Source organism: Poromitra crassiceps, assembly GCF_964638095.1.
Source record: "Poromitra crassiceps genome assembly, chromosome: 3".
Classification (NCBI taxonomy): Eukaryota; Metazoa; Chordata; class Actinopteri; order Beryciformes; family Melamphaidae; genus Poromitra; species Poromitra crassiceps.
In genome coordinates, this window is record NC_139625.1 from 5,886,706 (window position 1) to 5,900,738 (window position 14,033).

General features: G+C 42.5%; 1 protein-coding gene across 1 annotated transcript; it reads right to left on the minus strand.

Moving 5' to 3' along the window:
- Positions 1 to 3,246: 3,246 nt before the first annotated feature.
- LOC310774268 (putative deoxyribonuclease TATDN3) lies at positions 3,247 to 13,928 on the minus strand (the record flags this gene model as incomplete). The annotated part of the gene is made up of 10 exons (XM_083634313.1): positions 3,247 to 3,411; positions 3,639 to 3,716; positions 6,833 to 6,945; positions 7,038 to 7,093; positions 11,652 to 11,761; positions 13,213 to 13,275; positions 13,400 to 13,484; positions 13,572 to 13,645; positions 13,743 to 13,775; positions 13,875 to 13,928. The coding sequence occupies 10 exons, from the start codon at positions 13,926 to 13,928 to the stop codon at positions 3,268 to 3,270; spliced, it is 810 nt and encodes a 269-aa protein (XP_083490439.1). The 3' UTR covers positions 3,247 to 3,267.
- Positions 13,929 to 14,033: the final 105 nt, after the last annotated feature.

The window sequence follows — 14,033 nt, forward strand, 5'->3', positions numbered from 1 at the left end:
TTACCTCCGTCAAGAAGGTTATGTTTTCCGTGCCGTTTGTCTGTCAGCAGGATTATGGGAAAAACTACTAGGTCGATTTAGACGAAGCTTTATGGAAGGGTGTAGATAGATAGATTTTTTATTTCTGTGTCATGCACCATATAGCTACATGGTGCCCAGCCCGTCTGGGCTTACAAGACACAAATCATTCAAGTTCAACAATACAAACAAATCAACAAACAAGCTACAAAAAGCTCAAACATAAACAAGACAAGACAGAGTTGTATATTCAGATGAACAACTTCTCCATTCTGAGTTTCCAAGCCCTCCCAATAAACCTGGCCACACTCATCTCTGAATAACCATTCCAACTTAGCATCATCTCCTGACTAAAAGGTTTCTTATTTTGCATTAACTGAAATAGAGACAGATAGAGGGTGTAGCATGGGCCAAGGAAGAACCAATTAGAATTAGATGGCTATATCATTTTGAAAAGTTTAAAAACATAGCTAGTGCATGTTAAAAGAGCTGGGACATGACCCACGCGTAGCGGCACAAACAGCCTTCTTCAGGGTATGATACCCTGAAGAAGGCTGTTTGTGCCGCTACGCGTGGGTCATGTCCCAGCTCTTTTGCTATGTTTTTTAACTTTTCAAAATGATAAAGCCATCTAAGTAAATAAAGGCTTTTTACTTTGTGCCAGAAGAGTGCCTTGGACCTTTCTTCTTTTTGAACCTTTGTGATCCTCACCAAAGAGCACCTTCAGTTTTGGACTTTCGAGCACTCTGGACCTTTTTTCTTCGTCAATTAGATTTTGGATTGGATCCGGATCTGACTCACTTCTAGTTTCACTAGTATTTTGTGCTGATAAATATCTTCTAAAAACGGACAAGGATTACATTTTCCACCCAGAATTTGATTCTTCTCAGGGTTGAAAGGTCTCTGAAATGCCATTTATTTTACTATAGGTGGGTTGGAAGCTCCTGAAAGGCAGGGGGACACACTACTACACTATTACATAGTATTGGGGAAACACTGGGGTATTTAGAGTAGTAGACCTTTGAATGAAGACTGAACCATAGACTAATAAATGTCTACCACTGGCAAAGGTGGTATTTTAGTGCTAAGGAAGTAGCCTTGATGTCAGGGCGGACTGGGATCATAATTCAGGCCGGGCATTAGATACCAAGCAGGCCAGGCCGATACAGGCCGACGCGCGTGCCGGCATCCGAAGGGCGGCGGCGAAAAATTTGGGGTGTTTGAAGCTCAATTTGGGGCGTTTGAAGCCCAATTTGGGCCGTTTGAAGCCAGATTTGGGCCGTTTGAAGCCCAATTTGGGTCGTTTAAAGCCAGATTTGGGCCGTTTGAAGCCCAATTTGGGCCAAGTCCAATTTTACAATGAGATGCACCCACTTTAAACCTGAATAAAGTAATAAAACCACTAGTAAACCAGTAGGCGGCACCTGGCCTGCTGTTCAGTGAGTGGCCTGGCCTGGCCTGCAAATTTTTTTTTTTTTTTTGCAGGCCAGGCCAGGCCAGGCAAGGCCACCGGCCATTTGCCAGACATGCCCGATTATGCAGTCTGCCCCTGCTTGATGTGATGCTGAGGGGCTATCTTGAAGGGGGAAATGATGGAAGCCTATCAAAAACTGATAGTAAAATTGATGCATTGTATTGTTATATAATTTTATTTACTTTTATACCGGTAACACACTGCATTCACTCACACACAATTTTTTCTGTAGTATGTTGTCTCCAAAAATAAGTATTGATGTATGTTTCTATTTCCACTCCCTGAACATTTTATTTGATGCACAAATAAAACAACTTTTGGCTGATAAGCGAGTCATATTTACAGCACTAGGATAAGTCACCTTTATATAGCGCCTTTCAAAACCAACATTACTAGGTGCTGTACAAGAGAGGCTTGTCAGAAGTTGGAGCTTATGAGGAGCACCTGAAGGCAGCATCACTCCAGTCCACACACCACCAAGCCAAGAAGCTGTGATGGAGCTAAACGCCCCTTGGATAGAGTTCAGTCCTGGCAGCTTTATGGCTGATAGGTTTGATGGCTTTGAATATATGCCAGCTGATCTTTCAAGATGTTTTATTGTGCATCTCGCCATGTAAGAGATTCATGAGGAACTTTATTGTGAAAGGGCGGCGACATGCAACCAAACACTGCAACCAGGACAAAGGCTCTATTATCAGAGGAAATGGACCGACCTCTGTTATCAGATATGTGCTTTTATTATTAGTCAATGGCTTATGTAAACAAGAAAACAATGGAAATAAGCAGGGGCGTAGCGGGGGCTGAACGCAAGTAAACACAGTTTCCCCCAATTCTTTGAAAGAGTCAGGTTCATTATGTTTTGATGTTAACTTTTGTGGGATTTTTGGGGAGATTAGCAAAACTATACATTTTTGGATAGGGTATTGTATAAGGAATCAGAAAATCAATGTTTCCATTTACCCAGATGTCTATGTGGTGGCCATATTGGAATTTACAAAATGGTCACCATAAAATTTACGTTTTGTAATATCTTGGCTTGTAAATAAGATGGAACATTGATTTGAACTGCTAAACCTACATTTTCAGGTGTCAAGGAATCCAATGGTGGTAGTTACAAAGCTACAACACTTTATAACATTAACCCTTAGATGCATGAGTGGCTCCTGTGGTTGTTTTCCTGCAATAAAGTCTAGACGTTCGGCTACATATCTTTCTAATAAAAGAAATATTTTCATATTCCAGCTGTTCCTCAAAAAACAAGTTTTTTTATGTCACTCATTAAAAATTGTAACTTACCTTTGATACTTTTAAAGAAACTGTAGTTTTTGTATTACTGGCTGGTCGAGTGGTGGCCATTGGTGACTGAAATGTCGTATTATAAACAAACACAATCCATCAAGTGAGCATGCAGACACCCCCGACTGATGATGTCATACACACTGATGATGTCATGCCCGGGGCATGATGCTCCACAATCATCGTGTGATGTGACTGACGATGTCATTATGTGGCCAGGGAAAGGGAATTTTGGGGGCCCCTGCTCATTTGTTTAGATTATCTTGCTGAACACAAAGGTGTTTCATAAACTTTTGTTAAATACAGTAGACACTTACTTAATGTTAATGCACCAAAAAAAAAAAAAAAATGTTCACAAGTCCCAAAACTTCAAGTCCAAGTCAAGTCTCAAGTCTTTGAGGACGAGTCTCAAGTCACTGTGTGTGTGACTTAAGTGCGACTCAAGTCCAAGTCTCGAGTCCAAGTCCCCATCTCTGGTGTCAGGGTCTGATAGCTGACTTGAGCTTGGGGAACAGTCGCAGAGCGTTCTGTGTCGTCACCTCCATCACCTTCTCCAGCGGCAGCCCTTTGATCTTGCTGATGTACTCAGCAGAGACGAGGATGTTCCTGGGCTCGTTTCTGACCTGAAGATGAGTGTGTGCATAAAACTACAGGCATTTTCCAAGAAGACACTATCTTAGGAGAATTGTAAGATTAGTATTTTTTTGCTGCACATGTAAAAAACTGAATAATGAATAATAATGAGTTATCATAACCATATAGTTCTGTATGATTCATAACTTGTGTGTGGATTTCAGCACCGGAAAACAGCATATTTTATTGATGAAAAACCAAAAACACAACATTTTACCTGCTTTTCTGGACCCAGAGCAGGTGAATCTGTTTCGAGACAGATATTCTCCAACGGCAACTGTTTCACAAGTTTCTGCTTCTTAGTGGAAAATACACAGCGAAATCATCATCAATCATTAACATTTCATGTTGATAATGTGACTAATGTCAACCAATGAAGACAAAGTCAACACGTTGGTGCCGCCTGAGACCGTGACAGCTTGCATACAAACGAGGAAGATATTTCATACTATACTGATTATGTAACTTATGTATATCAAAGCGTTTTGTTATCAATGATCAAATATATGGGGTTCAGTTCACCACCCCAATTTAATTTTACCCCCTAGTCTTTTAAAGCACTAGACACTTTAATGCATTGTGCACTTTTTTTTGTTGTTGCACTAGCCGCCTGTACCAACCCTGCACTGTACACTGTATTGCATACTGTTTTGCATTCATTCTGCAGTTGTTTTTGATTGCATGTTCCTACTTTTTATACATTTTTATACATTGCAGCAGATGTGTAGTTGTATTGTCTGTCTCTCATGGTCTGTTACTGTGATTGTTTTGTCTGTTTGAGCATGCCAAGACAAATTCCAATCAATTTTGGTTGATATGGCAATAAAACTATTGAATCTTGAATCTATAGAAAGAGGAGACAGGGAGTCTGGGTAGTGTAGCGGTAGATTCCCTCCCTATACCAACACGAGGGTCGCAGGTTCGCGCCCCCCGTGTTACCTCCAGCTTGGTCGGGCGCCCATACAGGCACGATTGGCTGTGTGTCTGCGGGTGGGAAGCCGGATTAAGGGTATGTGTCCTGGTCGCTGCGCTAGCGCCTGCTCTGGTCGGGCGGGGCGCCTGTTCGGGGCGGGAGGGAACTGGTGGGAATATCGTGATCCTCCCACGTGCTACCTACTGTATGTCCTGCCGGTGAAGCTCCCCGCTGTCAGGTGAAAAGAAGCGGCTGGCAACTGCGCATGTGTCGAAGGAAGGATGATGCTAGTCTACGGCTCTCCCCAGATTGGCAGAGGGTGGAGCAGCGACGGGGGCAGCAGGGGGGAATTGGCCAAGTTACAATTGGGAAGAAAATGGGGGGGAAATCCGGAAAAACAATATAATAAAAATAAGTAAAGAAATAAAGAAAAAAGAAAGAGGAGACAGACAATTACAAATTGTGTAGGGGGAAAACAAAATGAACCAAAAAGAAAAAAGAAACAACATGAAGCCAAAATGAAGTTGGATAACAGAGGTTAAATGACAGGGAAAACATGTACAACAACAAAATGCATAAATTACAACCAATGACCCCCAAACACCAGGCTCCTGTAAGACAGGGCCAGGAGAGAGAGGGAGGGTCATCATCACAACAGTCTAAATCAACCACCAGGCTCCTGTAAGACAGGGCCAGGAGAGTGGGAGGGTCATCATCACAACAGTCTAAATCAACCACCAGGCTCCTGTAAGACAGGGCCAGGAGAGTGGGAGGGTCATCATCACAACAGTCTAAATCAACCACCAGGCTCCTGTAAGACAGGGCCAGGAGAGAGAGGGAGGGTCATCATCACAACAGTCTAAATCAACCACCAGGCTCCTGTAAGACAGGGCCAGGAGAGTGGGAGGGTCATCATCACAACAGTCTAAATCAACCACCAGGCTCCTGTAAGACAGGGCCAGGAGAGAGTGGGAGGGTCATCATCACAACAGTCTAAATCAACCACCAGGCTCCTGTAAGACAGGGCCAGGAGAGAGAGGGAGGGTCATCATCACAACAGTCTAAATCAACCACCAGGCTCCTGTAAGACAGGGCCAGGAGAGAGAGGGAGGGTCATCATCACAACAGTCTAAATCAACCACCAGGCTCCTGTAAGACAGGGCCAGGAGAGAGAGGGAGGGTCATCATCACAACAGTCTAAATCAAACACCAGGCTCCTGTAAGACAGGGCCAGGAGAGAGTGGGAGGGTCATCATCACAACAGTCTAAATCAACCACCAGGCTCCTGTAAGACAGGGCCAGGAGAGAGGGAGGGTCATCATCACAACAGTCTAAATCAGGGGGTTTTCAAAGTCTGAGACTGTGGGCTTCCCACCTAACCTGACTCCGCCACATGGGGCGGTAAGCTCGAAAAAAGGCGCCCCCCCTTGCTCAATTTCTGGATGCCTATGGGATGATGATGATTGTGTTATTTGATCCTAGAGACACTCAACAATTGAGCCAAGATAGCCTGATATTGCTGTTTGACACACTTCAGACTACACCAAATACATAAAAATGGTCTGTCTGAAGTAGGGGTGTCACAATATATCGTCCCACGAAATTTCGCGATAGTAAAACGTCACGATATGTATCGTTGAGATGAAATCTCATATCGTGGAGAAAAAAAAAAAAAAAAAAAAAATCTTCCAAAAAATAGACTAAGAAACGTCTTTGTTTGTTGAAGTTCAATGTGTGGAAAGTAGTTCAGTTGAACAAGTCTCTGAAGAGACACATGATAAGTTATACAGGAGAGAAACCATTCAATTGAGTTTCTGGCAAAACTGTTTACTTGACAGGAAAAACTGAAGATGCATAAAAAATAGATTAAGAAAAATCTTGTTGTTTGAGTTTGAAGAAAAACTGAAGATGCATAATGAGAATTTATACTGCTGAGAAACCTTTTAGTTCAAAGTAAATCTAAGTGACGGTGTAACTCATTCTATTTCAAGATAAGCCTTATCTCCAATCTCATGTTTTTTCTAGTTGTTATTGTAATAACAATTTCCCACAACAGCATGTTTTGTATTTGTGCATTTCAAATAAAATACTACTTTTCCAGTCATATATTGTCATTATTCAAGTTTAAAAAAATATAGTTAAAATCGTATCGTATCTTATCGTTATCGTGAACCCAGTATCGTGATACGTATCGTATCGTGAACTGAGTGTATCGTGACACCCCTAGTCTGAAGGCATTTATTTGTTTCGGACTCTGGGAAAGTAGGATAAAACAGTGAAATTCCACAAAACTACTACATCCCTTTAACCAAATCACACACATTTAGGCTATTCTACGTGATCTCCTTTTGACAACTAATGTAATAATCGAATATCTTTTCATCTCCATTCACTGAGCCTCCCCTGAAACTGCTTGGAGCCCCCCTGCGGAGGCCCGCGCCTTCCATTTTGAAAACCACCCGGTCTAAATGAAGAAAAGAAGGCGGCGTCTTCTTTACCTGCTCGCTCCTTATGATGGATGGTGGAATAGAAAAGAAATATCCGGCCTTCACTCCCTCCATGGCAACAGAGGGCTTCCCATCGAAAGCATGAAGCAGGACTTTCTCGACCCCTAGTGTCGGTTCAGAGGCACTGCAGTTTACTTCTCAGATATTTAAGTGAACAACTCTTAGGCATATTGTGAATGTGATCTGTGCGGCTTACCTTGCTCCTTCAAGAGGTGGATGGTGGGTCTTCCTGCTGACCTAGAATGGACATTTCTAACAATAAAACACAAAAGAAATATGATGGACTCTGTTGACTTGGGGTGGGGGGGGGGTCCGTTATGTCTTTGGAGAATTTCATCAGTTGCAATTGTGATACTGTACATGTGGACTTTTCTGCTTAAAGTCGAACTGAACCCGTTCGTTGCGTGCGTCTCTCAACCTCTCAACATAACTTTGAGAGGTTGAGAGGCGGGTCATAGTATCATGTCGATTATTTGATTTGACAATTCTGGGGGGACTGAATTGGGCTTTGGCCAATCCTGGCATGTTCCGCCTCCAAATCGAGTGGGATTCAGCGTGTTGTGGCGCTCTCCTCGGGAAGAGCCTGCTGACGGGAGGTTAGTGGCTGAGTGGAGCTCAGCGAGCCGCAGGCAGCCAGCTGCCTTCGTGTTGCCGAGCGGAGAGTGCAGCACGTCGGTCTTGAATCTCCGAGGTGCGACCCCTGACAACCAAGCTCTCGGAGGTGCACGCCATTATCGCTATTGCAGTAAATAATATTCCTGGAATGCAAGTTTTAACGAGCCAGTTACATTTCTTTGCATTCTTAGACATCACCGTTGGATTTAGTTTGCATAATTGGTCAAGTTAGTAGTTATTTTATGGGCTAGAAATTCTGCCAGATGACAGGCACTAGGTGCCATTTTCTCCTTCATTTGGCAGAGAAAACTATCCTGAAATGAAGATTTGATTGACAGCTGGCATGTCGTGATATGATTGGTTGAAATGGGGTAGAAATTTGATAGTACTAGGTGACGTCAGCAAACTGTAGATTACTGTTATGAATGAAATCTTGAAAAATGAACTTTTGATGTGAAAAAGTGTGAAAAACTAAAGAAATTAGATTTTTGTGATTTTTTTTGGCATACATTATTAAATAGGTGCACTGAATACCCAGGTATTTGAACTAAAAGAAAAGAAAAGTCATTTTTGGGTTCAGCTCGACTTTAATGTCTCTGTAAGCACTGTGGGGGGAGGGGAAATGCCAGATGCTTTGTAGACTATGAATATTAAGATTTATAGCACCCATATTGAACGTATCCAGAGTATGGGGGGGGATCGATACAGCATAGAATCGCGATATTTTGTGTGGCAATATATCGTATCGCACGAATGCCGAGTATCACGATACTTTATCATATAAAATGTCAAGTGCAGCAACATTTATGACAGGTTTTTATGACAGTGTTGGTCAGTCTGTCTGCTTCACAATCCCATTTTACTCCAATAAAAATGATTGAAGTGAGATGAACAGACTGGAAACTTTGTCTCGTTAGAGAAAACACATGTTGACCAAGTTTCTTCCTTTGGGGACATCATTTGCGGTTTGAAAAAAGTAATAAATTGCACTATATCATAATATCGCAATACTCAATATATCACAATACAGTACTAGGATATCGCAGTATCGCGATACTATCATATCGTGGCTTAAAGGGACAGCTCACCCTAAAATCCAAAAATACATATTTTTCCTCTCACCTGTAGTGCTATTTATCCATCTAGAGCGTTTTGTGTTAGTTGCCTGAGTTTTGGAGATATCGGACCTAAAGGTGTCTGCCTTCTCATCCAATACAATGGAACTGGATGGCACTCGGCTTGTGGTGCTCGAAGCACCAAAAATATACATTTGAAAAAATCAATAAGGTCTCTTTCCAGAAATCATGACCTGGTTACCCAAGATAATGCGCAGACCTTGTTGTGAACAGGATATTCTAGGAACTATTTTCCTTTTCGACCAAACTAGTGTCCTCTAGAGAGAGTTGCGTCAGTGGAGTACCAAAATGCGTGACTCATTAGCCAATGAACAGCCGGGAAGGGGTCTCGCGCTACTTTTGAATGCTAAAATAAAGCTGATAATGTACAATTTGAGTCTACAGTGCTGGTCGAGAGAAAATAGTTCCTACATGAAACTGCTCACAACAAGGTCTGTGGATTATCTTGAGTAACCGGGTCATGATTTCTAGAAAGAGACATTGCTGTTGAGTTTTTCAAATGTATTTTTTGGGCGCTTTGAGTATCACAAGCTGAGTGCCATCCAGTTCCAGTGTATTGGAGAGAAGGCAGAAATCTCTATGACCGATATCTCCAAAAGTTGGGGAACTAACACAAAACGATATAGATCAGTGCTGACCAATTTGGGGCCCGCGGGCCAGCTCTGTTTGTTTTGGCCCACCACGGATTTGGGAAAAATCCCCCCCGATTTTTTATCCAGAATTCAACTCGGGCAAGTTAACAGATATCTGCACTGATTGCAAAGGGTGGACGAGCTTTTTCATGTGGTGACTTTGTGAAACAGTGTCTGAATGTGGCTGCGGATACTGTGTTCACTCCTGAGATTGCATCCCTGCAAATTGTCATGGCAAATTGTTTACAAAACATGGACAATAAAGCTGATTTTCAAAGTACCTTGAGGATTTTTCAAGTTGTGAATTAAGTCAAATTTCTCTCTTGATTACAAAGGTGGAAAATACAACTGTTTTTAACTGGGTGTTTACTGATTAAATGTTTAAGCTCCCCACAAATGCAGATGTTTTTTTAAATATATATAACCAATTGCAAATTATTACAATTACCAAACAGATAAAAAGCAGATTATTATATTGACATGTTATTTTAGATTTAGAATGTTAATTTTCTATAAAACACAATACATTTTAATGTAATTCCACAACGTTTATTTTTGGCCCTCGGCCCTCCACCCAGATTGAGTTTTGGCCCTTCATGGGAAAGAATTTGGACACCCCTGATATAGATGGATAAATAGCACTACAGGTGAGGGGGGGGGGAGTAGGTATTTTGGATTTTAGGGTGAGCTGTTCCTTTATCGTGATAATATCGTGTCGAGCTGTTCCTTTATCGTGATAATATCGTGTCGTGGGGCATCTGGCGATTCCCGCCCCTAATCCAGAGATACAAAATGCCCTTGTCTCCTAGGTTATTTGTTTGAGGTGATCCTCTTCTCTTCTCGGGGATCTTTGTCCGTCAGAGGCAGAGTGGATTCAAACAGCCCTCATGTTGGGTCACAAATGAATCGTGTGTGAAGGGAAGGCTCCCGATGCTCCTTCATTAGCCAGCTTGGACATCTGGCAGCACCGGAAAAGCTGTCTTTTTCAGACTGTTTAATAATGTAGCCCATTATAGTACATGATGCTGAAACAGACCCATATTAACGGCCCAGATGGAAGTTTGACTCACTGTTGTGTTAACTCATTGTGTACCATTGTATTTTTTTAATCAAGTGTTTTTTGTTTTGTTTGCAGTGCAAATCTTTTCTCGTGGGGCTCTTTCTCTCATTAGATATAAAGTCCACTTGGGGCGTCCGGGTAGTGTAGTGGTAGATTCCTTCCCTACCGACACGAGGGTCGCAGGTTCGCACCCCCGTGTTACCTCCGGCTTGGTCGGACCTCCATACAGGCACGATTGGCTGTGTCTGCGGGTGGGAAGCCGGATTGGGGGGAAGGGATGGTATGTGTCCTGGTCGCTGTACTAGCGCCTCCTCTGGTCGGTCGGTCGGTCGGGGGGCCTGGTCGGGAACTGGTGGGGAATAGCGTGATCCTGCCACGTGCTACGTCCTGCCGGTGAAGCTCCCCGCTGTCAGGTGAAAAGAAGCGGCTGGCAACTGCGCAATGTGTCGGAGGGAGCATGGTGCTAGTCTACGGCTCTCCCCAGATCGGCAGAGGGTGGAGCAGCGACCGGGGGAGCAGGGGGGAAAAATTGGCCAAGTACAATTGGGGAGAAAATGGGGGGAAATCAGAAAAGAAAGTCCACATGTAGTTCTCGGGTGCTGATGTGTACATTCTGTATGTTGTATCATGTATGTGGCATCTTCAAAATAAAATAAAAACTACAAACCATTGAAAAAAATAAGATTTATGAATTTAAATTGGGATTTGCTTAACTTGATTTGTAGGACAGGGATTCAGCATGATGTCAGAATACATTGTTTACGACGCTGTCTGAAAAATTATCCTCTGAGGGAACATTGCAGCCTCGTTTTGATTTGGAACTGATTTTCGTTTTCTTGACATTAACCACAAAACATTGATAATAAATCACAGTATTCATTCTACCGCAGCAGCAGTGAGAGACATTCAAGAAATGAGGGTTCCACCCTCGGATACGAGTAGGGATGTAACGATAACCAGTTTGAATGATAACCGTGATAAAATCGCTTACGATAACCGTACCGTTTCAAATTTTCATTATCATTAAAACCGTGGTACCGTGATTACAGTGCTTTGAAAAACATGGTAAATACTGTCCATCATCAACCAAAGTTGGCAACAGTCTCCCAGATGCAAACGTGCAGCCTTGGAGAAATGATTTCAGTGAGTGTATCAATCCTTTTTGGGTCTGAGTTTTCAATATAAAACGTAAAATGAATCAAATTCAGTGAGTCTCTCAGTACTTTTTGAACATTTTCATCCATTTTTTATGAATACCGTGATAACACAATAACCGCGATAATTTTGGTCACGATAATCGTGATGTGAAATTTTCATTACCGTTACATCTCTAGGTACGAGTCGTCGATACCAGGGAAATGACTCACAGTGGGAGATCCAGGTGCTTGGCTATCTCTGCTTGCCGGATGAGCACCTGCCTCTGGCTGTCTTTATCAGTGTCGTTGCTGACATATCTGGGGGTGAAATCCAAGCCCACCTAACGGATGGCAAAACAAAGGAGCTAAATGTAACGGACCTCACTCTCACAACATCACAACACACTCACACTCTCACAACATCCAATAGGGTTGCTAGTCAGATTTTCTTCTGGGACTTGTCTGTTGAAGGGGAGTGGGTCTCAGATATGTCAGACCTGTTTCAGGAGTGTGGTTTTGGAGAATATTACTCTCAAAGAATGTGTATAAATGTAGAGCCGTTTAAATCTCAGATCCGTGCTAACTGGTTACAGTCTTGGACTGAAGAAATATGGCAGAAGCCAAAATTAAGAACTTATTGTTTATTTAAAAATTAATTTAAATGTGAAAAATATGTTATGTTTAATTTACCTAAAAGCAAGAGGTCCTTATGTGCTCAGTTACGATGTGGTATCCTGCCTTTACATATTGAAACAGGCAGATACAGAGGGACGGCGGAGGAGGATAGGATTTGTGAATATTGCGAGTTGAAGGAAGTGGAGAATGAATTTCATTTTATTTTGTATTGCCAATTGTATCATGACTTATGAGCGATATTATTTAAAAAAGTTCACTCCCCTGAGTTAAACTTGTTAGATTTTGAAGAAGGTGCCATACTTGAATTTCTTTTTGACAACATCTTTGCTTTTTCCGAATATATTTCTCATGCGTGGGATAGGAGGAAAAAGATGACATATGATAGATAATTCATATATTTTACTTACTACATATTGTAGTTAAATCGGTGTTTTGCTGTCCATGCCGTGTGTGCTGTGTGTGTGTTTGTATGGTTTTGTATTGTTTATGCACCGGAATCGATATGGTAATTACTTTATGTTGATGTGTCTGATAATCCCATGTGGGATGGGTCATGTAATTTGTCCTGACACGTAAATAAAACTTTCATTCATTCATTCATTCATTCATTCACAACAGGGCGTGTGCAGAGAACGAAGACATCCCAGATCAAGTCACATCAGGCTCGCCTGCCTGCTGGAAAGAAACATTCTTATAATGTGACCTCACATTCTGTCGCGCTCCACGTATCAGTCTGGACTTCCAGCCGCACTCATCCCTTTTAGGGGGCGGGAGCACTTGCCTTGACAGACACCTCCGTTAGCCAATCAGCGTCGGCAATGTCGGAATGTCCTTTCCGCCGAGAAAGTCCGCTGGTGTGTATACTCTTGTTCCGGTTTAATCATCGATATTGAGTCTATTTCTGCAATAAACGGCACTTATGGCTGTGTTTACCAACGTTAAGGTTACCGCACGTTGCTTTGGTAGAGACGCCATTACTGTTTTGCCGGCGTCCCTGATTGGTCGGTTACGTTGCTCCCTGATTGGCCCGGTTGCATTCTAATTTCTGAAAAATCGCCGGGGGTGGATGGAAGTTCAGACTGATCCATGGAGCGATAAAGAATGTGGATTCGTGTGATCGGGACGGTTTTCTATCTAATACTGAATCAAGGTTTACCTCCCCGATAGCCGCAAGCTGGTCTTTGTATTTCTCTATGATGGGTAAAGCAGCCTCTAGATCCTGCATGAGAGGAGGAAGAAGAAACAGAAACATTCCTCTGTGGTAAACTGAATGGAATAGTGTCAATCTAACATTTCAGAAGCCATAAATGATCCAGGGGACTGGAAGGAGCATCGATCCCTACCTGGAGAGAAGCCCCCCTCTGCTGCTCCGGGGAAACCTGTTGAACAGGGTGGACTCCTAAACAAGGGAAAATAAAACCTGGAAACCTGTGACCAAGTTAAAGTGAAAAGTAAGTTAAAGCTGACAAAATAAATAATGCATTATCAAATCAGGCTATTCCAGTTTTGAGTTACCTCTGTGACAACTGAATGATCTTGTCAAATTCCCCGGCATGCTCGGCCACAGCTAACAGAGCCAACAGTCCAGCCTAAGAAATGAAATGAAGCAAATAACCATCTATAAACAATAGCCTGCATGGTGCCTGACTACTACTACTATACTAGCTAACACATAAGTTAGCTTACCTTTTTTGAATTCTCAATCACCTCGTCTATATCCTGACAAAAGAGACGAAGAAACGTTTACACCACATATTTCAAAAATGATATACTTTAACTACTGTAGGTCTAACGTTACGTATGTGTGGTCAATCATACCTTGTCAAAATCCCCTGCAGAGATATGACAGTGGCAGTCAACGTAGCCATGCATGTTTTGTGCGGCTCAAAACATTCGTCAGTTGGAAAGGGCGTCCTGCGCATGCGTGAACAGAGCAGAGTTTTCTTCAGTCTGATTGGTCAACTCCGCCAGACTACC